Source organism: Eriocheir sinensis, chromosome 2 (genome assembly GCF_024679095.1).
Source record: "Eriocheir sinensis breed Jianghai 21 chromosome 2, ASM2467909v1, whole genome shotgun sequence".
Taxonomy (NCBI): Eukaryota; Metazoa; Arthropoda; class Malacostraca; order Decapoda; family Varunidae; genus Eriocheir; species Eriocheir sinensis.
The window spans coordinates 5,527,111-5,554,301 of NC_066510.1; the positions used below are offsets into that span (position 1 = coordinate 5,527,111).

The 27,191-nt window shown below is 40.9% G+C and overlaps 1 protein-coding gene across 4 annotated transcripts in view; it reads left to right on the forward strand.

Moving 5' to 3' along the window:
* The window catches only part of LOC126998797 (phosphatidylinositol glycan anchor biosynthesis class U protein-like), an 89,809-nt gene extending 64,555 nt beyond the window's left edge, over positions 1-25,254 (forward strand). For 3 of the 4 annotated variants that reach the window (XM_050860849.1, XM_050860859.1, XM_050860869.1), the window contains 4 exons: positions 17,303-17,525; positions 17,708-17,976; positions 20,440-20,582; positions 24,050-25,254. In XM_050860849.1, coding sequence (XP_050716806.1) covers positions 17,303-17,525; positions 17,708-17,976; positions 20,440-20,582; positions 24,050-24,160 — 746 coding nt within the window. In that variant the 3' untranslated portion in view covers positions 24,161-25,254. The remainder of the gene's footprint in view (positions 1-17,302; positions 17,526-17,707; positions 17,977-20,439; positions 20,583-24,049) is intronic. The other variant, XM_050860879.1, reaches the window with a different exon arrangement.
* Positions 25,255-27,191: the final 1,937 nt, after the last annotated feature.

Below are 27,191 nucleotides of genomic sequence, written 5' to 3' on the forward strand. Positions count from 1 at the left end.
AGACCTCCGCTTCCCCTTCGCCATAGGTGACACCCTCCACTGTCCATTCTTTTTTCAACAATAGTATCACTCCTCCTCCTTGTTTATTTTCTCTATTTCTCATCCATACATTATATTTACCATCCCCCAAGTTAAATGCATCTATACTACCAGTCAATTTTGTTTCCGTAATCCCCGTAACATCTGTTTTTTCCTTACTCAGGTAATCTCCTATTTCTAACATTGACAATATTAACCCATTCACATTAGTGTATGCCACCTTCAAGCTGTCTCCTCTTCCCTTCTGTACCACTTCCTTAGGTCCATGTCTATCACTCTCCAGAAAACCTTTTTTTTTTTCCTCTTCTGACCTTGCTTCATTCTTTTCATTGTGTGTGTGTGTGTATGTGTGTGTATTTACCTATTTACCTATTTGTAGTAGGTTATGTACAGGGCCTGAGCTCAAGCTCGGACAGTCCTGTCTCCCAATCTATATTTGTTCAACTTTTCCTTCATTTTATGAACTGCCCACTTCAACAATATAATTGCTTACTCCATTCCATGTATCCACACCCCTGTGAGGAAAACTGTACTTCTTTGTGTCTTTCAAACAAGTTCCCTTTTTCAATTTCTTGCAGTGTCCTCTTAGTTGCCTCCTCCCTTCCATCTCAGTTAAATCATTTATGTCCAACATGTCCATTCCATTTGTATTCCTGTACAGTGCTATCAGGTCTCCTCTTTCTTTTTTCTCTTTGAGTGTTGGTAGGTTCAGTTCCTCCAATCTAGTCTCGTATGACAAACTTGATAGTTCTGGTACCATCTTAGTTGCAGTCCTTTGTATCCTTTCGAGTTTCCTCATGTCCTTTTTCTTGTGGGGGGACCAAACAACCATTTCATACTCTTGCCTTGGTCTAATCAATGTTGTTATTATTTTCATCATGTCTCCATCCAAATAGTGAAATGCCATTCAAATGTTTTGCAGCAAACTATATGTTTCTCCAAATATATATATATATATATATATATATATATATATATATATATATATATATATATATATATATATATATATATATATATATATATATATATATATATATATATATACACACAGTAGGCACGCTTGATATATGCACAGCAGGTGGAACGTATATAAAAACTGTGCTTAAGGGGGTACGCGACACCTGGGGGGTGGTTTTGGTCAATATATAGCATTTTGCAAAACTGGGTTAAAAATGTTCTTATACCATCTAGAAATAATCCCCGAGCAATGTTTTGCTCATAGCGCAAATTTTAAATGTCTGGCGCAGGCTTAAATGGACTGAGTTAGAGGTTAAATTTTGTCGTTTTTAATTGCAGAAAATCTAAATTCAATCAATTTTACGTGAAAAGTGCAGGGAATGATTAGATATTGTTGATAGGGTAAAGGAGATAGGAGTATTAACCCTTAGATTACGGCGATCGTATATATAAGTGCGCTACCACATGCCCCACCCGTACAGGGATCATATATATGATCATCACACTCTACGCTTCCTACGTTTCAAATGTACCGCCAGTTCTTGACTCAGAAGAATGGTGGAGGCATCTGGCATCTGGACACACTCTCATTCGTCTCAGTGCGCGCCCAACTGAAGGCCACAGACCATTTTCCACTTTTGTTCGGAATACATCTGTCATGTCTCGTGACGCATCAAGCAGTTCCTCTGCTCCGGGCAGAAGTAGACCGCGGATGAATCAAAGTGTCAGTGACTCTGATGACTGCTATGGTAGTGACATTGACAGAGGAGGGAGGAGCAAGTAGAGAGAGAGAGAGAGAGAGAGAGAGAGAGAGAGAGAGAGAGAGAGAGAGAGATTTACATAGATTTACATAGAAAATCAGACCACACAGACCCCATGGTCCAGACTTGGTGGTCTGTCCTTAAACCTAAGTGATTTTACATTAATCAGAAGACTCCAAAACGTTGCATTTCTACTCTAGTTGATATTAAGTTGAAGGAAGTGACGGTCGAGCTTATTTTTGAAGGAGTCAATCGTGTTACACTGGACCACTGACGGTGGAAGCTTATTCCATTCTCGCACTACAACGTTGGTGAAGAAAAATTTGGTGCAGTCTGAATTTACTTGTCTACATCTGAGTTTTACGCCATTGTTCCTCGCAAAAGTGTCATCGATCATAAACAGTGTTGATCTGTCTACATTCGTGAAACCATTAAGTATTTTAAAACATTCGATCAGTTTTCCTCGAGGCGACGTTTCTCAAGAGAGAACATGTTAAGGGTAGAAAGCCTTTCTTCAGTAGGATTTGTTGCGCAAGGAAGGGATCATTTTCGTCTGACGCTGAACACCTTCTAATTTAGCAATATCCTTTGCATGGTGGGGAGACCAAAACTGTACCGCATATTCCAAGTGGGGTCTGACTAAACTGTTGTAGAGCGGAGTATTACATCTTTATTCTTGAATACAAAGTTTCTTTTAATGAAGCCCAACATTCTGTTCGCTTTATTTGCTGCATCGATGCATTGCTGTGAGAATTTGAGGTTTGACGCGATTTTGACCCCAAGTCTTTGACGCATTGAACGCTTTTGAGTTTAACGCCTCGCATTTCGTATTCGAACTTATTCCTCGTTCAACTTGAAGGACCTGGCACTTGTCTACGTTAAAGGGCATCTCCCATCTATCCGACCAAGCTGAAATTTTGTGCAAATCCTCTTGGAGGCTTTGCCTGTCTTCGTCAGTGAGAACCGAGTTGCCAATCTTTGTGTCGTCTGCAAATTTACTAATGCGGTTATTGAGTCCAACATCCACGTTGTTGATGTAAATAATGAAGAGCACTGGGCCAAGGACCGAGCCCTGAGGGACGCCACTAGTGACAGGCGCACTCTGAGTTAAATCCGTCAATCACTACTCTTTGTTGTCTGTTGCTCAACCAATTCGCGATCCATTGGTTTACTTGACCGTCAATACCTATTTGCTTTAATTTGTAAAGTAATTTATGATGCGGGACTTTATCAAACGCTTTCTGGAAATCAAGATAGACTACGTCCAGTGATTTGGTTACGTCATAAACAGTGAAGAGGTCGTTATAAAAGGTTAATAGTTTTGATAGGCAGGATCTTTTGTTTTGAAGCCATGTTGTGAGTCCCCAATCAATGAGTGGCTTTCAAGGTAATTCACAATTTTGTCTCTAATTATGCCCTCAAGTAGCTTACCTACAACCGAAGTTAGACTAATGGGCCTGTAATTACCTGGTACTTTTTTGTCTCCTTTCTTGAAAATCGGTGTCACGTTAGCCTTTTTCCAATCTGAAGGGACGATGCCTTGTCGCAAGGACATATTGAATACGGTTGTGAGGGAGGAGAGTATTTCGCTCTTTGTTTCTTTCAGCAGAGTTGGATATACTTTGTCAGGTCCAGGACTTTTATTTGTTTTAAGTGAATGGAGAGCTTTAAGGACTTCATCGGTTGTTATTTCAAAATTAGGCAATGCATGCTCGAGATTTACAATAGTACTGGTGTTGGTGGTAGCGAGAGGAAGACTGTTAGTATTAAACACCGAGGAAAAGTAATTGTTTAAGAGGTTTGCAATGTGTTGGCTGTCAGTCACTAGTGCACCGTCGCTGTTTGTTAAAGGTCCAATACCACTTTTGATCGCCTTTCTGTTGTTTATGTAACTGAAGAAAGATTTCAGATTATTTTTACAGTTGGCTGCAATATTTTCTTCGTATCTACGCTTTGCCTGACCTACTAGTCTTTTTACTCGTCGCCTGGCATCATTATAAAGTCTAATGTTTTCGGGCATGCTTTGTTCTTTCTTTAACCTGTAAAACAATTTTCTCTCATTGACTGATTGTTTAATTTCGCTATTAAACCACGGTGGGCTTTTATTAGTGTTAATTCGCTTCTCGCACAAGGGGACGAATGTGTTCTGCTGAGTGAGTAAGTGATTTTAAAACTTAGCCAGGCATACTCTACGTTGCAGTAATCTGATAGTGTTATTTCTGTGAGTTTTTGTCGGATTTCTACGAAGTTAGCTCTTTTGAAATTGGGCACCTTTACTTTATTTTCAGTCACTGATGATTGAGCTTTAATGTCGACGCGCACTAATTTATGATCGCAAGAACCGAGGTGTTCTCCTACCGTGACACTACTGATTAGGTTATCTTGGGTCGTTATAACAAGGTCGAGAGAGAGAGAGAGAGAGAGAGAGAGAGAGAGAGAGAGAGAGAGAGAGAGAGAGAGAGAGAGAGAGAGATGCTTCCACGCGACACGTCACAGCCACGAGAAAATGCGCAATATTTTCGGCTGTCATAACTTCTTTATATTATTAGCAGAGAAGTTTTATTACACCACCATATATACTAAATGAATATACAATTATTGCAAAGAAGAACGACACCATTTCCACCTCTTTAAAATGTCTAAATTTTCCCTGTGCACACCATCCAGAGAAATATATCGCCACCCGTACTCCAACAGGGTTCTGTCCTATCTCCCACTCTTTTTCTGTTGTTCATTGATGATCTTCTTTCCAAAACGAACTGTCCTATCCATTCCTACGCCGATGATTCCACTCTGCATTATTCAACTTCTTTTAACAGAAGACCCACCCTTCAGGAACTTAACGACTCAAGGCTGGAGGCTGCAGAACGCTTAGCCTCAGACCTTACTATTATTTCCGATTGGGGCAAGAAGAACCTGGTGTCCTTCAACGCCTCAAAAACACAGTTTCTCCACCTATCCACTCGACACAATCTTCCAAACAACTATCCCCTATTCTTTGACAACACCCAGCTATCACCTTCCTCAACACTAAACATCCTCGGTCTATCCTTAACTCAAAATCTCAACTGGAAACTTCATATCTCATCTCTTACTAAATCAGCTTCCTCGAGGCTGGGCGTTCTGTACCGTCTCCGCCAGTTCTTCTCCCCTGCACAGTTGCTGTCCATATACAGGGGCCTTGTCCGCCCTCGTATGGAGTATGCATCTCATGTGTGGGGGGGCTCCACTCACACAGCTCTTCTGGACAGAGTGGAGGCTAAGGCTCTTCGTCTCATCAGCTCTCCTCCTCATACTGATAGTCTTCTACCTCTTAAATTCCCCCGCAATGTTGCCTCTCTTTCTATCTTCTATCGATATTTCCACGCTGACTGCTCTTCTGAACTTGCTAACTGCATGCCTCCCCCCCTCCAGCGGCCCCGCTGCACTCGACTTTCTACTCATGCTCATCCCTATACTGTCCAAACCCCTTATGCAAGAGTTAACCAGCATCTTCACTCTTTCATCCCTCACGCTGGTAAACTCTGGAACAATCTTCCTTCATCTGTATTTCCTCCTGCCTACGACTTGAATTCTTTCAAGAGGAGGGTATCAGGACACCTCTCCTCCCGAAACTGACCTATCTTTCGGCCACCTCTTTGGATTCTTTTTAGGAGCAGCGAGTAGCGGGCTTTTTTTATTAATGTTTACTTTTTTTGTGCCCTTGAACTGTCTCCTTTGCTGTAAAAAAAAAAAAAAAAAGGGGGTTAAGAGGAAAAATGACAAAAAAACATGATTTTACGCGATGTTCGACAAACATAATGAAAGAAATACCATTATGCCTTTCTGTATAAGAAACTTTCAGAATATTTTCCATAGGGCTCTAGGCATACCTAAAGACTACTCACAGCCAAAAAATGAAAGTGATTGGTTATGTATCAAGGGGTGTATTTTTTATGAATATTTTTTAAATACACAAAAATTACTTTTCCCTGTCATTGTGTTAGTCCACTTGCCAGATTGGGTACCTTGTTATTGCTGGAAGTGTATTGTTTCTTCATGGTTTCTTACTCACATGGGTCTATAGAGAAATTCTGGCTTGGTTGCCGGAGCGGCAACCTTGGGGAATTTGCATAAATCCAAGATGGCCGCCATTGGCGAAAGTGGAAAATATCTTTTCAACAAATTCACTTATAATAGCATGTGATACCTGTTTTCCACATAAATTTGAGGAGAGGAATCGATTTCTGAAGTTGGTTGTGTGCTTTGAGATCAAATTCATGGTCAAAGGTCAAATTCAACCATTTTAAAAATCGTTGCTGGCCATCACCATTATGCCCGCTACATCACCCATCACCTTCTCGAGATGCGCCACCTTCTGCCACCTGAAGCTAAATCGGAGCTCATGTCAGGTGCTTTTGTATGCCGTCACCAGGAAGGTGGCTGGAATAGTGTTAGCTCTGACCAGTTTGGTGAGCAAACTGCCATTCGAATTGGCAAAGGTGGTCTTAAGGGTATGACCCTTTCTCCAGAGATGGTAGAGGAATGGATTAATTCTTTTCCTGTCACTGCATACCTCTCAGACACCATGGCGCACATCTACCCTGACCCCCCAGTCAAGGAAAATGAGGACCAAGCTGCACCAAGTACTACAAAGACTGGACCACGTCACAAGGAGGAAGGGCGGAAGAGGAGGGAGATGGATGCAGATGACAGACGTCGAATCTTGCTCGAGCTGTCTACAATGTCTCACCCACTGGAAAATCAGTCGCCACACCTGTATAATATCGCCAATGGCAGATTCGCCCCCCCTGAAGCTGAGGTGAATATTGCCGAATCAGTCGATATAGGCGAGAGAATGGCTGCTCAGTTCCAGACATCCCTCCCAATGGATTCCATGAACCCATCTCTAGCTGCATCAAGACAATGCAACACATTAAGAAAGGTATGAAAGTAGGAGACAAGACAATCTTTGAGCTGGAAACTATCTTCTTCAGGCTGCTGACAGTCGGACAGCAACGCCAGATGAAGCTAGCAACCATTTTCCAATATGAGCTATGCCCAATACCCCCTCACTCATCGGCCAGTATGGTTGTTTGAGAAAAGGTAGTAAAGCTCCACTAGCTCACAAACTCCGTATACAGGCACAACGACCATCACCCCCTGATGTTACCATCGTTGATGCAAGCCAGCTCCTCTACCACATTGTTTGGCCATCAAGAGGTGATGCATCACATATAGTTAAGTCCATCAAGACAAGATTATCCTCTCTCCATGGCAAGAAAGTGTTAGTCTTCGACAAGTATCACAATGTGTCTGCAAAGGACCATGAGCGTATGCGACGTGCTGGCCTTGGCGCCATCAATTATGACTTGACCACCAACACACCACTACCCAGTCGAGACGCTATCATGAGGAATAAGCACAACAAGTTGCAGCTATCAAAAGTTCTTAGTGCCTACAGCTTTGGTGAAGAAGTCACTGTGGAGCGCTAGCAAGGTGTGTTCAACCATGATGAAGCAGACATAACAATGATGTCATACCTCCTCAAGACTGCTCAATGTGACACGGAAGTGATTCGCATTCTCTCAGATGACACTGATGTCTTTGTACTGCTTGTTTACTGGGTGTGCGAAACAAGATCCAGGCCACAGTACAAATGGAGCGATGGAATGGAGCCATTTGGGACATCAATGCCACCTGTGAACAACTTGGCCCCAAGTGCTTGCAGATCCTGGGAATGCACTATCTTACCGGTTCAGATACCACCTCATACCTGTATGGCAAGGGGAAAGTGTCAGCCCTGAAGACCCTGAGAGCTGGTGACTTCCCAGGCCTGTACTCAGTCTTGGGTGAGCGTGATGCCACCCATGCACAGCTCATGGAAGCAGGACAGACGTTCTTCTGTGCTCTATATGGTCAACAGCAGGGGACATCGATGAATGTGGCGAGGTACCAGATTTACACAAAGAAGTTTGGTAAGCGGATCAAGATAATGTCGCTACCACCAACAGAGCATAATCTGTTCCTGCACATCTTACGTGCTCATCTGCAGACCATACTTGCAAAATCTGCTGACCAGGAAGCTCCACCTGAACTTGACATCACGAAGTATGGGTGGAAAATCAAAGATGGCATCCCAGGACCAACAACCTCCAATCAACCCCCAGGACCCCAAGAACTTATGGATGTAGTGCGATGCAGCTGTAAGGCTGTTATGAAAGTCTGCAGCACTGAACGTTGCAGTTGTCACCATGGGAAAATGTCATGCACTGTGTACTGTTCTTGTGAATGTAGTGATGCTTGCTTTAATCCATTTAAGACAGGGGAGGAAGACCAAGATGAAGAGGATGAGGAAAGACAAGAAGATATGGAAGATGGCAAAGAAACTGGACATCTTGATCATGTTGTCGGTACTGATGATGAATGGGAATAATCGATGTTAACCAAATATATAAAAAAATGTTTCAGCATCACTCTGAAAATATCATTAGCATTATGTAATTTGATACTTAACAATAAATGACTTTCAACTTGATCACTGATCCTGAATTTGATCCCAAATCACAAAATGTACCTGAGAAATCAATTCCTCTGGTCAATTATTTTCATCCCCTCAGTAGTCTAAAATGGCATTCAACTTGACCTTTGACTATGAATTTGACCTCAAATCACACAAACGACCTCAGAAATCGATTCCTCACCTCAAATTTATATGGGAAAGAGGTATAACACACTATTGTAAGTTAAATGGTTGAAAAGTTATTTTCCACTTCCGCCAATGGCGGCCATCTTGGATTTATGCAAATTAGCGGAGTTCCCCAAGGTTGCCGCTCCGGCAACCAAGCTAGAATTTCTCAATAGACCCATGTGAGTAAGAATCCATGAAAAAACAATACACTTCCAGCAAAAACAAGGTTAAAGTACAGGACCTATGTGGGTGGCAAGCGGACTATGTGGGGAAGGGTGTGAGATATCAGGCAGAGACATTTTTTCCACAAATTTAAAAAACAGCATTGCCAGAGCAAGATTTAAATGTCCCGAGGTGTTGCGTCACTGCCTTACACGTGGCACGCCATGTGGTATGATGGTGACACTGGTATTTTTCGCATAAATCATGTTATAAGATATTTTCTTTTTCCAAATTTTGCCCCTTGGCATTCCTCCTCTCTCTGCTGTGTGTGGTGAGGAGTGAGCTGGGCGTGGAGCAGCGGCCACTCGCCAGTGCCTCACCAAGCATCAAAGTGTGAGCACTGTCACGCTACGGGCCTCCTGATTTCTTTTGCTAGCAACTTCTTACAATGACTTGCAAGAGACGCATACAAAAAGCGAGAACGGGCTTCCTGAAGAAGGCTCATATGAAGAGATAGAGCCAGCAGGCTTCATATGAAGGTGAAGATCAACCTACTGGGGCCCAAATATCACCCCCGCCAACACAACCACCACTGCTTCCCCTAATGAGTCTTTGCACTCAAAGGTGTGGAGTAAGTGCCCTAAAATAAGGTTTTATGGTCTCTTCAGGGTCAGGTTCCTAGTCAGGCACACAGCCTTAGAACACAACTATGGCTACAAATGAACAAACATTATAGAACATATTACAAGTTCTAATGCAACTTTGAAGAAGTATCATCAATGGAGAGACCAAGAGAGAAGCCGGCATATAACAGCAAAGGCCAAGAAAAGGAAAACTAAGAAGAAGGACCAAGAATATCAAGCAGGAGAGTTCTAGGAATAAATCTGGCAACAGTGAGGAAGGTGGTGCCTTCTGACACCCTCACCATTGAGTGACTAATACCTTTTTGAAAGGGGAACCAGATGCCTATTCCAGTTCTCTACAAAGTAGAAGGTACAGGCAATGATATGTGAAGATTTCATGCCAATCAAACAAAAACAAGTGGCAAGACACAGAGGACATGGAAAAAAATCTTTGACAGCCGTTTTCTCAAAGTGTACTTTCCGGTTTTGAAAAGCCTCACAAAGTTTACTATAAATCTGATTGTCTATTGTTTTGCATCAATAAAGAGTACAAACAACAGTCAATTTTTGTATGTGAGAACTTTTGAAAATTTTTGAAAAACAACGGGCATACATAGGAGAGAAAATATGTTTGATTTTTATTTTATTTTATTTATTTATTTTTTATTACCAAGCCAAAAATCAAAAATGTAATCACTCGAAGTTGTAGAGGTACATTAGACTTTTTTTTTTTTTTTTTTTTTTTTTTGTCCCAAATCAATTGACTGGTAAACAAAGATGCATTTTTTTTTTTTTTTTTTTTTTTTAAGCTATCTCTGGCAAGTCAGCCAAATTTCGTGAAATTCACATGAAGTAATAAGTAATCATATACAGATAACATACTATGATTTCAGACCCATAGGGTATACCAGTCATGAGATATGGCCCCCCCCAGGTGTGTCCCTTAACCCCTTCACTCCAGCGACACCGACGTCGGCATCTGACGGCGTCACCGTATGGAAAGGGTTAGTCTTCTTCTAATCCTCTTAATCCTCTTCCATTTCCTCTTAATTCTCTTCTAAACCTCTTCAGAGAAAATGAAAGAGGATTAAGAGAAATTTAGAGGAGGATTGAGAAGTTTAGAAGAGGATTAATCCTCTTCCATTTCCTCTTGACCCTTTCCATAATGTGACGCTGACGTCTGCATCACGGATGGAAAGGGTTAGTGGTGCTGTGTAATTTTAAGTGTCGCTTCATGTATATGCACATGTATACATATAAGTATACATATAAGCATAGCTGGGCGTTATCGCGATAAGTTATCGCGATACTTTATCGCTGATAACAAAATCGGATTATCGACCATCCACTACTTATTTAAATATATATCGGTATCTTCGTTACTTTTGTAACCAAACTAGCAATAATCACTACTTTTTTTCCGCCTCTCAGAAAAAAACGTTGTCTCCCTACTGCGCATGCGTGGCCCGGTGTTGTATGAAAAAACTTCGGGGTATGAAATATCTTCGGTGATGAGATTTCATGCTTAGATCATGAAAATTAAAACACTAGGTTATTTTTTTTATGCTACTCAAAAATCAATATATCATAGAGAAAAATCATTTAACTTTGCCCCAAAAATGATTATTCACTGCCTCAAATTTGATATTCCATATTCGTTTGTGACCATGCCATGATACTGAAGGCACCCGGTGTTGTGTTATTTGGTGTCTCATCGTCAAAAGCTGGCGCTTTTGTTTACAAACACTGGTCTCTCGTGAACTGCGCATGCTCAGACCATTAAGTGTAGACCTGTTCAGTCTCACAATGCTTTTTTAACACATTAAGAGTTGCTGGAAAGCTGAATCAAACATACAGTACCACCATCCTCGCTGTTTCTAGAACGACGTACACTCTGTACATATAAATACAACTCGTACAGTGTCGTTCTAAAAACAGCGAGGATGGTGGTAGTGGTACTATATGTCTGATTCAGCCTTCCAGCAACTCTTAATTACGGTTGAAAAGCTTTGTGAGATTGTACAGGTCTACGCTTGCTGGTCTGAGCATGCACCGTTCACGAGTGACCAGTGTTTGTAAACAATTTTTGACAGTGGGGACGCCAAATAACACAACACCGATTCAGGCATTTTTAGTATTATCGTCCATATGTACGTGTCAACGTGTGATTTTAAGGTTTTGTAAGTTTCCTAAAATACAGATAATGAAAATTTGAATTCATCAATGTTGTTCTATCTGAAATATCAATATAGTATCGTTTTCGCCTATCGGACTTATCGCTAGCTAGTATCAGAATTGTGGATTTATATCGGGTATCGGTTATCGGTTATCGCCTATATTTGTGTCTCTAGTTAACGAATATCGGTTATCGCCGTTAAGGTTTTTCATTATCAGTTATCGGTTATCGGGAATAAGGTTTTCTGTTATCGTGCCCAGCTATGCATATAAGTACAGTAAACCCTCAGGTATCCGGGTTAATAGAGCCACGGGGGCACCCGGATATGGGAAAAACCCAGATATTGTGTAGGTTAAGTCTACAGACCCAAAAACCTATCTTTCGATCATGGCCTGCCATAAAGGCAACGACAGGGTACTGCATAGGTGCTTCTGTCCATACTCATACTATGGTACGCCCCATGGCTTTGTAGCAGTCAGTCTGCATCAGGGAGTGAAATGCGTGCGATTGACGTGCTCTGGGCACTGAGAAAAGGGTTTGAGCAGCGTCGTCATGGCTAGCACTCGTGGCAATCTCTCCCTGGCTTATCGCAGTCCTGCTGCACCTTGGGGGGATCTGTTACTTGGGATTCGGCAATTAGGTGCAACAGCCTCAACCGCTAACCCATTGCTGGGGTGCCTAGCCCCGTGTTCACAGGCAGCAGCTAATGTTCCCCTGCTTGGCCAATCACAGCAGCGGGGCCTGGACCCAACCCAGAAAAGCCCAGGTATTTGTGGCAGCTTAACCACCCAAGTCTGCACCATTGTGTTTACCACGTAGGCTTTCTAGCAGACCCAGCACTGCCACAAGAAACCTTTTACGGGTCCAGTTTTACAAAACTGGAAGGCCAATGCTCTTTGCTGTTCTTAGGTGTGCGCCTGCGGCTTTATCGCTGTGTAGCTGCATTAGCAACCTTGTGGCTACGAGCACCGCGGGCTTTGCCACCTGGGTCAACCAGAAGGCATTCTAGAGCAATACCCGAAGCGGTCCGGGCCGGTAACGGGCATCAAGTGCTCAAAGCAGGCTTCTGTACGGATGCCCGGGCAGGCACCCCAGGGCGCTACCCTTTTAAGCCCAGCAATGAGCCCGAAGGCCCACAGACGCCGGGCAAGTACGCCAGGCCACCCCACTCTGAATCTTAGTGGGAAGGATAACCAAGGAGTCAATGACAACCTGGCGCATCTGCTTGCGTAGTGATCTGTGGCTGTTTAGTTACACTGTGTTGCCCTTGCAAGCCAGGGGGGTCGGGTACCCCCTGCACAGTGCATCCAGCGGGACCACGGGGAGGCCAGCCACAAGAAGTAACCACGATTTACGGCCAGCCCGCACCTCCAGATCAGGCTGGCCCACGGGACTCCCGAACCCCTGCGGGCCCCTTTACTCGCCTTACCGTAAGCATGGTAAAATCCTTTTTTCACATGTCGGACCGAGGGTGGTACTTATCAGCATTTCTTATTCCGCCCTCACTTCTGCGGGAGTGATAGCGGACCCACACGCCTTCTCCACGGGGACGGAGCCCTACTCACCTAGTCCAGTCTGGATTTAGGCAGTCATCAAGGCTTAAGCTAGGGTTCTCACTGTGTGTTTCATTTAAACAGTCCTTTGACACTCCCACCATTTAAACCTGTACTGCCTTGACTCTCGTAACTTCGATATGGTCTGCAGTGCTCGGCAAGAACGTTTACGTGCCAGTTGTTCTGTGAAGCACACAACTTTCCTGCGAATCTTCGCACCAGGACGTCAATATCATTGCTACATGCAAGCTGGGAACTGCTTTACAGGTGCGGTTCACCACCCGGGCAGAGCTTAGAGGCATCACGTGGGCAATTTAAATGACTTTTGGCGGCGCACGACTTTTTTTTTTTTTTTTTTTTTTTTTTATCAAATATTATTGAAAACTCCCAGATACGGGCGAGGTCGGATATGGTGCACCTGGATAACTAAGGGTTTACTGTATACATACATTGTTCTGGCTCGTACAAAATGTAGGCAACATAGTTGCCTACTTAAGTTTCATCGCAATACCCCAGATAGTTTAGTTAGATGACCTCAGGTGTCCCGTACCCCCTTAATAAAATGCCCCTGCCATTTCGTTAATTCTAGGGAGATCTGGCAACACTTTTACTTGGTAACTCAGTGACGACTTGCCTTCAGTCTCCTTTCCCATAGATTGTTCAGTGTGCTTCATGCATTGGCAAGGAGAACATGTTTGCCACTCTTGGATTCTTTCTTCAGCCACTTTTTTGCGAGGCACGCTATACTTCCAACCCCTCTACTGCTAACCATGCTGAAGAAAAAACAATTCACAAAAGCTCAGATAGAGGTCATACGTGCTCTCTACAAGGAGGGAAATTCCAACCGGTTTATTGCCAAGAACATTGGAATTTCAGTCTGTACAGCCCAGCTATCGACCAAGAAAATACATGACGCGGGACCTGGTCCACTCCCAACCCATAAGAAAAGGCCTGGGAAGAAAAGGCTGCTTTCCAAGAGGACCCTGAATACCATCAAGAGGCAGGTGGAGTGCAGCCCGACCCATACAGCAAAAGAATTAAAGCAGAAAAAAAAAAAGATACTCAGTGATGTGGCAATACGTACACTTCAAGATTACTTGCTCAAGTACCACAGATGTCGTGCTGTTCCCAAACCCTGGGTAACAAAGTGCCATAGGCAAATGAGGATCAATTTTGCTCATCAGTACCAACATTGGACTTTGGAGCAGTGGAGGAAAGTACTTTGGAGTGACGAGAGTACTTTTACTGTGAGTGATGGTGCGAGGAATTACGTGTACTGTAAACGTGGTAGCGACCTTCTTAACCCTTTTTATACGGTGACGCAGACGTCGGCGTCACAGTATGGAAAGGGTTAAGAGGAAATGGAAGAGAATTAAGCCTCTTCTAAACTTCTTAATCCTCTTCCATTTCCTCTTAAGAAGTTTTGAAGAGGATTAAGAGGAAATGGAATAGCATTAAGAGGTTTAGAAGAGGATTAACCCTTTCCATATATTGTCACCATACTGAAAGGGTTAAACCACGGTACACACGCCACACCATTAACCCAAGAACGTCGGCAGACCCTTTTTAGGGCTTTCACGAGTCGTGGCTGTGGTACGGTGGACCCTTAAAAGGGCTCGCCATAAAACACCTAATTCAAGCTAATTGTAGGCGGTGGTGGCATAGCGCAACCCACCATGAATGCCCGAGGTCATTGTGGTGGGTGAGTGATCTTGAGGTGGGCTTTTTTGTCATAGGTGGTGCTGTAAGGTCATGGCGTACTCAATTAGCTATCCATACAGTAATCACTTGTCAAATTCTCCATAGTAGACAACAAGCGACTCTCGGCTAGATGCCACGCGTCACGAGACTGTTTATTTTGTAACAAACACCACCCAAAAAGAATGGAGTTTGAGTAAAAGTAAATGCTTTTAATGGCTTTATGGTTATGAGAGGAGTACTCTGATGTATGCACACTCAAAAAACTATCGTTACAGTGGGGTCCGACGAATTTCACACTGAGCAACCTGGTAATCTCAGCAGGGTTGGTAAGAGTGCGATCATTCCCACCACCTCAGCTCTGCTGGGGGGAGCAGGACAGGACCCCTGTAAGGGAGGGATAGAGAGGAAGGGAGACACTGAGATACCAGATATGACCATAATATTAACGGAGTGATTTGAGTGCCACTTCTTTAAGCTTTATATTCACAAATTATTAAACAATAATGCTCATATGATATACGTAACAGCGTTAGGTAAAAGTATTCTCCCATGTCAAAGACAAAAACAACCATCAACGTATGTCAGATATAGTTCAGTTCATAATGTGCCATCCTGGAACTAATGCTTCCACTGAACGTGTCTTTTCTTTCATGAACAAGTTGTGAGCATCTGAAAAAAATAAAATAAAATTGCAATGCTAAAAGCATTGCTGGTAAGAAAGATACAAGTTTAAACAGAGTTGCATGGATTTCTACAGGTTATTTCAATCTACTCCTGGGTTACCCTTCTCTCTTGTGCTGCCTCATTGCCTAATGAAAAGTAGGAACTTTGCGCGCTTTTTTAGTTGGCGGATAAGGAATTTGGCACGGGCGTTTTGAATTGCCGAAATTAGCCGTCTTTGAAGAAGAGTAGTTTATTAAATAGCTTGCATGCAGGAGTAATTTGTCTAACATGTTGGGATAATGACTCGCCGAGAATTATTAGAGAATTAATCTTATTGGGTGCATTCCATGATTGTTTCGAGACAAGCGAATACCGTGACTTGAGTAGTGCATGCTATACTAGTGAAACCAATGCCAACGTTATCTTACCATTTGGGTGATAAGTCAAGTTAATAATCCACTATAAATCTATCATAAGGGTTAGCTAAGTTTTACGTAACCTCCTAGGCTCAGTGGAGCCGTATGTGGCGATCAGTCAGTGGGATTCACTCTGATATCCGAATCCTGAGTGACTCATCACTGCAAGGTGTTTATCGTATTGTTTCCTAAATGGGCGAGATTTTATTTCTTCACTTGTGTGTGAGGTGTTAAAGCATAATTTCATCACCCCAAACACTACAATATTATAGCTACATAGAACACAGATCAATTAACTTCGACTAAGACTCCACCTGTGTGTTTCATGAAGCGTTACTGTGCCAGCTCAAATTCTACTACAGTCACCCCCCGCCGTTCGCGGTCTCCACATCATCGTTCAGCGATTTATCCAATTCACTATTGTTCCCCCCCCCTTATACGCCCGCGGCTCACGTATCGTGGTATTGCAGCTAATTGGACTGCAGAGGCAGGCAGGAGGCAGAGAGAGGGAGGGTACTTCATTTACAAGCCCCGCTCACTTGGTTCAGGCAAGTGAACCCACACCCAGCACAAGCAGTGATACCAACACGAGTAGCCTGTTCTCAATGGCTTCGTCCTTGGTGTCAGTTTGTATCGTGCTGAATGTGTAACGATAGATTTTTGAGTGTGTGTACATTCCATGCTCTTTTCTTAGTCTCAAAATGCAGTGTAATTTTGTCGTTTCTCGGCCACTTCTCGACTTTCCCATAGCCAAAGCCCACAGGTTAAGCACCCCGATTCAATTATGGTTTGGGGTTGCTTCTCCTACCACGGCCTGGGGCACTTAGTCTTCCTCCCAAAAAACCTGAGAATCAGTCGGCACAACTACCTGACCTTGCTGATAGACCACCTTGAGCCATCGATGGAGGCGTGCCAGGCAAATTTTTTTATGCAGGATAGGGCACCTTGTCATAGAACCAAACTAGTGATTGATGCTCTTGATTTTGGGAGTATTTGCTACTTCAACCCCTGGCCTGGCAACTCACCTGGTATCAACCCTATAGAAAACCTCTGGGGAAAGATCAAGTCCGGGCTGCAGAACTACGATGTCTCCTTGGTACCGAAGCTCAAGGACGCCATCCTGCAACTGTGGGACTCCATGCCTCAAACTCACCTCCAGACTCTAGCAGAATCTCTTCCAAAGCATCTGAAGTTTGTTAGAAATGCCAAAGGATATTCAATAAAGTACTTGAAAGTAAATAAAAAGTGTTTTCTTTGTTCCTTGAGCTGTCTATTGTACCGAGTTTAGTTTAAGGCAGGTAAAAACCTTACCGCGCATATATCAACCACGCCTACTGTGTATATATAAATATATATATATATATATATATATATATATATATATATATATATATATATATATATATATATATATATATATATATATATATATATATATATATATATATATATATATATATATATATATATATATATATATATATATATATATATATATATATATATATATATATATATATATATATATATATATATATATATGAATCCATAAGGCTTCCAGAAGTCCTCTTGTTCCAGGTTACCCACTAGTCTTTGGTGGCCTTGTTGCTGTAGCAACATACCAGTCCTTCTACCCAGTGTGCCTGCTGGTGCCAGGCATCATCAGCTTGGTGCAGGAGGACTCCACCTCAGCACTAATGAAGCCACTTTTGTCCTTTCTCTCATCACTGGGAATCCTTATGATTGCTTCCGTCGAGGTTGCGGGCAGTTGGGAGTTTTTGGAAGCAACTTATGGATTTATGTGAGTACTGTATTCTTAATGATTCATCTACATTCATAGTATTTGTAATAGTAGAGTAATAGTTATTGCTATTGGTCTTTACTTAACATTTGATAAGCAATTCAGTCATGTAGCTAACAATATTGGATTTCTGACCATTCAAGTTACACATTAATGTTTTTCATTGTTTTGTTTTTTTACAGATTGGCTGCACCTGATTTAACTCCAAACATTGGCTTGTTTTGGTACTTCTTCACAGAGATGTTTGAACACTTCCGCCTCTTTTTTCTGGCAACCTTCCAGATCAACGCTTTTGTTTATGTGTTGCCTCTTTCCATTCGCCTTCACCGAGACCCTGTTCTCCTGGCCACTGCCCTGCTCGCCTTCACAGCTGTATTCAGAAGCTACCCAGCATTAGGGGATGTGGGATTCTACCTGGCTCTCTTGCCCATGTGGAAGCACCTTCACCCATGTAAGTATTGTAGTTTTTTTTTCTAAGTACAGTAGGGTCACGAGTAGCTTAATAATTTGGAAAATCTGATAATCTGTAGGACCCATGATCCCCTGCATTCTGCATTTTTATGACTTTTACTGTATGTGCAGAAAACTTCCTTTAACTTTGAATGCGGGGGGTCATGAACCTTTCGGATTAGCAAATTTTCCAGATAACCAGGAACTCAAAATGTTCAAAACACACCCTTCTCGGACATTTGCCATACTCAGTCTGGCAATCGCCAATATTCAGCACCTGCCCCTGACTATTACCACACTTTTGTGTGGCATATTTAAGCAGTTACTGGGCGTGGCTGGTTCAAAAACTATTCTCAGTCGATCCTCGTAGATTTCTGACTCTCTGACCTTGTCCGTTATATCCATAATCCATTAAAAGTGGGTCTGTTATGCCAAGGGTTTACTGTATATATATATATATATATATATATATATATATATATATATATATATATATATATATATATATATATATATATATATATATATATATATATATATATATATATATATATATATATATATATATATATATATATATATATATATATATATATATATATATATATATATATATATATATATATATATATATATATATATATATATATATATATATATATATATATATATATATATATATATATATATATATATATATATATATATATATATATATATATATATATATATATATATATATATATGTGCGTTTACTTTTACTTTGTGATCACATGGTTCACCACAGGACCTAAGAGACTCAGGTGTGGAGACTGCAGCCTCACCAGCATGGAAATGATGAAGTAAAATGTGAACACTACATTCTGGAGACCTGAGGGAGGAGGAGGAGGAGGAGGGAGCTCTTCCATCCACAGAGGTCTTGAAAAAGAAATCCAGTGTGGGTGGTATGCCTCCATCGGTTTTAAGCAATTATGATTGTTGTGGCCCGTGGCCAGTACCCACGCTGCCTCACTGAGCAGAGTAGAGCCTTAGTGCCTGCTGATGTCCCAGAAAAGAAAACACAAGAGAAAAGTCTTTTGAGGAAACAGTGAACTAGGAGAATATGAGAAGTACTTAACTTTCCCTTTAAATGTCTCAAAATGTGACCTTTTCATTTCAACTCAAAATCTTTTACATTTATTTGATTGACTGTCACAAATAATATACCTTTCAAAAGAATATTTAACATTCAATGTTTTAATTAAAGAAAAAGGGTCTGCAAGTTTTCAAAGGGTTGAAATTATGAATAAGTGAAGGGAAATTAGCCATGAAATATAAAGAGAACTTTTCTTTGAACTGAAAGCCTACATTTCTGAGTAATGTTATACATATTTTTTTCAATAAAATTGACCAAAAAATGACTGAGCCCTTTTAATTTTTATTTTCTGCTTTTTTATATATATCCCTCAAAAATCATATATTTAATCTATATGAAATCTTACCACCAGAACCAACCCATAAACATACTTAATTTGTCTCTAAATAAAGAGGACTGTCCAATAGGTAACCCGGATGTGCCACTCCCTTTGTCCCAGGGTAAAGGGTTTTTACCCACCACAGAGATGAGCACAGTGACCACATTCAGCCATAGCATAAACCGTCAACCTTACCTTACTGTACCCTACCAATAGAAAAAATATAACAAGTCTCCATAGACTATCCAATCCATTTTACAATGTACTTAACCCATTACATCTTTATTCATTCTCTCTACAAGCATAAGCTCTTCTCTTGAATAATAATCCCTTTAGAATTGCAAGACCTCAAGTGCCATGTTTAAAAAAAGTGAGAAAACTCTTGTTAAAGTTTGGCTCATTTATATTGCCTGAGTTATTGTCATGTAATGCAGATTCAGAACCTATTAGATAATCATAATACCTCTTGTTACTTCTCTGCAGGTCATGATAGAACATATAGCTGGTAAGACTGTAGTGGCACTGGCAGCTTCATAATGGACCGTATTGGCTATACAGGCAGCGTCACATGTGGCCACTCATCTCCAAGCTGAATTTTCCATAGAGTTCAAGTTATAGACTTGGGTGCGTCTGAGGCTGTCTCAGGGATACATGACCATGATACCGCCGTCACCCCAAGCCGATGATTGCACACGCTTCACTCCTACCCGATTTCAGTTTTTCTCCATGTCAAATAGTAGAGTCAGGAAATCGGATAGGATTAAAGTGTGTGCAGTCGTTGGCTTGGAGCGGTGGCGGCACCAAGGCCTTGTATCCTGGAGGCAGCCTCAGACGCACTCTAGTACATGACTTGAGTTCTATGGAAAGTACTGCTTTGACAGTTCATTGAGTGGCCATGTGTGGCGCTGCCTGTATAGCCAATACGGTCCATTCTAGATGGTTTATATTGTCCTCAGTTTGCTTCAAGTGGTGCCATTGACTCATTTGCTTCTTGCTTCTCTTTCCCACAGTTATGCGACAAACCTTTATTGTCGGGTGCATGTTTGTGTCTACCTCTGTGCTGGGGCCAATCATGTACAACCTCTGGATCTTCAATGGATCTGCCAATGCCAATTTCTATTTTGCAGTAACTCTCGCCTTCAATACAGCTCAGGTAAGTGCCTTGAAGGATAATGAATCATATGTATTTCCTGTCTACTACTTCACCTTACTGGAGAATGGCAAAATATTAGCGATACATTTTACGCATTGTTTGGCTCAGTGGAGATGAATGGAAGCAGTTGCTTTCATTAAATATCTTCTCGCATTACCACTGCAGGCAAACCACGCTTACTGAACGGTGTGTAAAGAAAATTTGCTTTAGCAAATGTTACTTTTTACTAACCTGCCTCACTCAACAAATGCCAAAATTTGCTTTAATAAATATTTTTCCGTGGGTAATTTTTATCCTTTCACTCTGAGGTTCTACCCATGGGTGTGGCATGATACACAGGCTGCCTGCATGTGTGACATTCACATTCCATTTGTTGAAACTAATAGAACAGTTATTTTTATACAAGAATGGATTTGTAAATATTGTGTTGCATAGCATTTAAAAGATAATTGATTTTTTCATATGCCTTTATCAGTGTATACATTTTTTTATTATAACATAAGAGTGGAGAGAATAGGAGTACAAGTTATTTCTTGCCTAATTTTTCTTTTCTGCTTTGTGTATGGTTGAACTATATTACATAGTATATTATGATCAGTTCGACGAGAGCTGGCGGAGGTATTCCTTCAGGGGTGAACTCGCGGACTTGGCATCATTGCTTGAGTGATGGTCTCTGCGCCGCTCATTGGCTGTTGTTTACTAGATCTAAGCTGCGGCAATTTCGTTTACCATGACATAGCCTATCTCTCACTCTCTACTACCTCTTAAAATCAACATTATTGGTATAAAGATGTAGTTATTATTCTTAATCACTCTTCCTTGTGGCTATTTATTATTTTTTATTATTATTATTATTTATTTTTTATACTGAGGCACACCCCCATCACCTCCCCACCCCCCCAACACACACACACACACACAAATAATAGTTACAATGATAAAGGCCAAGGTTGGAGTATGCAGCAGTGGTCTGGTCTCCTCACGAAAAGAAGAGTATAAGAAAGATGGAGAGTACAGAGAATGGCAACTAAGATGGTACCGGAACTTAGGGATCGGACTTACGAGGAGAGACTCAATAGCATGGGGCTCACAACCCTGGAGAGAAGAGAAAGAGGAGACCTGATAGCGGTGTACAGGGTGGCAACCGGGGTGGAGAATCTGGACAGAGAGGACCTGTGTGTGTGGAGCGAGAGAGAAACAAGAGGACATGGAAAGAAGTTGAGGGCGACCACATGTAGGCGAGATGTGAAAAAGTTTAGCTTCCCAAACGGAAGCATTGAGCTGTGGAATGGACTGGAGGAGGAGGTGGTTTGTGCAAGAAACATTCATGATTTTAAGGAAAAGTTGGATAAGAGCGGATATGGAGACGGGACAGCGCGAGCGTAGCTCTTTTCCCGTATGTCATAACTTGGTAAATACACACACACACACACACACATGGTTGGCAGATGCCACGGGGAGCACATGTACAAGTCCAGTTGGGATAAATGGATACCTCACATCACCCATGGAGGAATCTTGTGGTAGTTTATAGGGGTCTGGGCTGCTGGATGGTTGGTCGTGATACCATATTAACCCCTTGGATGCAAACCTCCTACAAGAAGACATCACCAAGCTACAGGAGTGGAGCAAAAAGTGGCTGCTACAATTCACAGAAGAAAAATATAAAGTCATGCTCAGTGGGAGGGGATATCCAGCATACCAATACCACATGAGAAACACTCCACTATCCACCACAGAGGCAGAGAAAGACCTTTTTTTATTTTTTTATTTTTTTACAGCACAGCAACAAAAATAAAATAAAAAAGAAGCCTGCCAACTGTTGCTCCCACAAAGCAAAAAATAAAAAATGGCCAAAAGAGAAGTCAGTTTCGGATGGAGAGGTGTCTTGATACACTCTTCTTGAAAGAGGTTGACTTAAAGGCAGGAGATAATACAGACGAAGGAAGGCTGCACCAGAGTTTACCAGTGAAGGGGATGAAAGAATAGAGATGCTGGTTAACTCTTACATAAGGGATTAGGACAGTATAGGGATGAGCTAAAGTAGAAATATGCAGCAGGGCTATGGGAGTGGGGGAGGCATGCAATTACCAAGTTCAGAAGAGCAATCAGCAGGAAAATATCAATAGAAGATAGAAAGAGATGCAACATGGCCACAGAATTTAAGAGGTAGAAGACTGTCAGTAAGAGGAAGGGAGCTGATGAGACGAAGAGCCTTAGTCCACTCCGTCCAAGAGAGTATACCAGGCAACCAGTGAAGCCCAAATCCGTGCCAATCGCAGCAGAGGGGTTAAGGAGTAAGTGGAAACAGAAAAGTACAAGAATGTGTGCATAAGGAAATTTTTGAATGAAGAGGAAAGACAAAAATGAAGGAAATAAAGGATGATGAAAGGACAACAGAAATAAAGGACTTTTTTTAGAGTTGGACGACAAAACAAAGAAGTGCTATATAAGGAAGTGAAGCTAAAGAGTGAAGAAGGAGAAAAATGCAGAGGAGAGGAGAAAGAAATGAATAAAGTGGAATCAGGGTACACAAACATTTGTAGATGGGATGATACCAAGGAAATTAGAGTTGGCTGACTATCTCAGAGGAATGCAACCAGAAACTATGTGCCTTGTTGAAACTAAATGTAATATCAGAGGAGAATATGGAACATGGAGAAAGGATTGAAAAGGAAAGAGGAGGAGGAGGTGCTGCTAAATGTAGAGCAAGGGAAAGGCAAGGCAGAGAGAAGTATTAACCCCTTGACTGCGAATTTCCTACAAGAAGACATCACCAAGCAACAGGAAGGGAACAAAAAGTGGCTGCTACAATTCAAGGAAGAAAAAATGTAGTCATGTACCAATACCATATGGGAAACACTCCATTATCCACCACAGAGGCAGAGAAAGACCTGAGACTATATGTTACCAGGCTACCAGTGAAAGCCAAATCCATGACAATCGCAGTGGACAGGCTAAGCGTGCAGATAATGAATAAAACCGAGATGATGAAAATTGTGGTGGCATAAACCCCCCCAAGATACATGTAGTAGCAGGAGTCCACATTTATTAATTATTGTTTGGGAATTCTACAATGCACAAAGAAGATATAAAGAAAGAAAAAGAAACAGCAGATGAGGAAAATTTGAGTCATGGAACCAATTGTTATCTCCACTGAACCCACAGTGAATTTTCGGTTAGCAAACGGTTTCTCATGAACGTAACCCATTCATTAAGCAGATTTTGCCTATACTACTACTACTACTACTACTACTACTACTACTACTACTACTACTACTACTATTACTTCTACTACTACTACTACTTCTACTTCTACTTCTACCACTACTACTACCACTACTACTACAACTACTGTACTGATAGAACCACAACATAATATTTGTAAACTATTGTTGGAGCTCCAACAATGTAGAGATGCTTTAAAATAACTTTTGAAAAACAGTTCAATAAGTTTTTTTTTCCAGATCTTTCTTGTCACTGACCTTCTGTTTGCTTACGTCAAGTGGGAGTACCAGCTTATCAACGGGTCCAAGGTAGAAGTTGACGGAGGTCCAGGAAGGCTTACTTTACAGTGATCTTAGGTATTTTTATGGTGTTTCCATTACTGTGTCAGAAATTAAAGGGACTTAGGGTACTGTAAATTATCACTTGAATGTTTTTATGAAAGTTTGTATCTCGGTATACGTAAGTGAAAACCTGATTTACTTTGGAATTTTAGGTTTTCTATTTGTTCATGTAACACTACCAAGGGACTGTGTGTGTGTGTGTGTGTGTGTGTGTGTGTGTGTGTGTGTGTGTGTGTGTGAACGAGTAAACTCATCAGCATTACTTCAGAGGTCCAAATCAAAAGAAATTTTATCTTAGATGTGTGCATATTTTTTAAGCTACTAAGTCATTGATTGGTTGAGAAAAATAATTCCAGTAGCTTTGTATTCTCTATATATATATATATATATATATATATATATATATATATATATATATATATATATATATATATATATATATATATATATTTATATATATATATATATATATATTATTTTTTTATTTTTGCAAATATCTTCTATTTCCCTATCTTTTTTGTCTTTTGTGATTATTGTTACTTATTTTGACAATAAACCCTCCCTTTTATGGGCCTCAATATAACAATTTTCAGCTTTGATGAACATTTTTGGGCCCATCCTGTATAAGAAGAGATTTGCCAAATAATTTGTTAAGTGCAGGGTTCAGTTCGGTGGGTGGCTGGCCAAACATATACGTGTACATCTGTCGGCAGCGATGGAAAACAAAGCCAACTGGGCGGTGCTTGTCTGGCCAGTTTAGCTTTGTCCGCTCAGCCGTAATCTCCTGTTCTCATTCTTTTGTGCCTCACTTTTCATTTAATATAAAAAATAAACTTATATATGGAAAATATATGGAAATGGTCAGAAAGTGAACTTTCAGCTAATATGAGGAACATGGTTTGTTATATGCATAAACTTTGGTTCCCTCAAATATAATGGATTTTAGGATATGTACAGAAATTGCCAGAAATAGCAAACTCTCAGTGCCTATGATGAACAAGGTTCATTAAATGCAAAAAGTCTGCTTCCCTCGGATGTAGCGGATTTTCAGATATGTTGCCCCCTTCTCCCCAACTGGATCATTAAATCAAGGGTTTACTGTATTGGTATTATTATTACTATTACTTTTATCATTATTATTATTATTTTTCTGTTATCATCAATATTATTGCCAATGAAAGGATGGAAGTGAAGAAGCATGAAGACAGTTGCTAAATAATGGCAATGGAAACCTTCACTTGAAAAGGCCTGTTTCTTGAGTCTGAATACCTACAACCTGCCTTGGGTGAGAAATAGGATAATAAATGTGAATGGATGTAACGATTTATGGTACCAAAATTTTTATTAGCATTCAATTGGTGAACACTTCTCTAGCCTATGAAAATTCCTTCATTGCCAAACATCAAGCAATAGTAGGTGAAATTTTCCTTCTTATATGTGTCTGCAAAAAACTGTCAGTGTAATGTGAGAATAGTCAATACAGTTGACCTTTAATAAACATGGGTTTAATATAATTATTCAGGGTGTGGTTCAAAATTCAGGTACGATGTAGGGTTTCCAACTGGCTTCCAATGGAACTGTAGCTTCTCACCAGTTTAACCCATCCGCTGCGATTGGCACGGATTTGGCTTTCACTGGTAGCCTGGAAACATGTACTCCCAGGTCTTTCTCTGCCTCTGTGGTGGATAGTGGAGTGTTTCCCATGTGGTATTGGTATGCTGGATATCCCCTATCAATGTGCAGGACTTAATATTTTTCTTCACTGAATTGTTGCAGCCACTTTTTGTTCCATTCCTGTAGCTTGGTGAGGTCTGACTGTAGGAAATCTGCAGTCAAGGGGTTAATGACTCGGTCTCATGCTGACTTGAAATCATATTCAAAATTACCCTTCCTGTTTGAGGCTTAATCTGGTGGTGACTAAAGGAAGGCAAGGCCATCATTGTCCTCACGGGAGGAGGCCAGTGGGGTATACTCATCCTTACCAGTGTCACCAACAACTATGTCTTCGGGCCCACAAAATTTGAACTATTCTTTCTATAGGCGCACTTAACATCACTGTAGCCGATCCAGGATTCAGTACGTTTCCTAACTAGTAGAAGGTAATGTTATAATTGTATTTCGTAAAGAATCCTTATAACCAAAAACTAACTAAAATTATGGGTATTCTTTTTCTTGAACAGAACATTGAATAAACAACAGAACAATAATATGAAAATACGTATAGTCACCGTTGCCAGGTCATCGTACTCGGAGCACAGCATTTACCGGTTTCTGACACCTAGCTATTGCCAAGAAACATCAGGATCTAACTCTTTTAACGATAACTATAAATTAGTTTCATTATTGGAGCCCAGAAGACAGTTTAGGGGTAGGAAGTTGGGAAATATAATCGGCTGAGTACGACAATCTGGCAACGTTGAGGCTGTAGCCCGCAGGCCCGAGCCAGCCTATACACCATTTTGCAGGTGTCAGATACCACAAATAGCATATTTTTGCTGCGCAAAGCAGGTGGTCACTTTTGTGACTTTGTGAGCTTTCATATTTATCTATTTGTGTATATTTCATGGTGGCAAAACTTTCATTACTAGTTTCATTTTTACTAGTGACACGAATATGTGACTGTTTTTCACAATAGAATTTCACTCAAACAAGTGAATCAGACACCACAGAAATATTACCAGTGTGTGTATAAATGAATACAAAGATAAGAACATACTTTGATTTAACTCTAGGATGTCTTGTTGATCATTAATAAATAAAAACAAAATATCTGGATAGGCTACTCTTTAGCCCGTTACCGGCTATGGCTGCCAAAAAAGTCCCTCCGCCAAGTTTGTACCTCCCCATTTGGTGATTGTTAGGTGTGCCTATTATCATAAATTAGCTGTGTTTCTCTGGGACTAGTAGTAATTATGCTTCAATACAATAAGTGATACTATTGTTAATAAAAATGTAATTGATCATTCTCATTGTTTTATTTATTGGTAAAAGAGAAAGTTTTGATAAATTTTGTTTTGTCAAAAGCAAGACTGATACACCC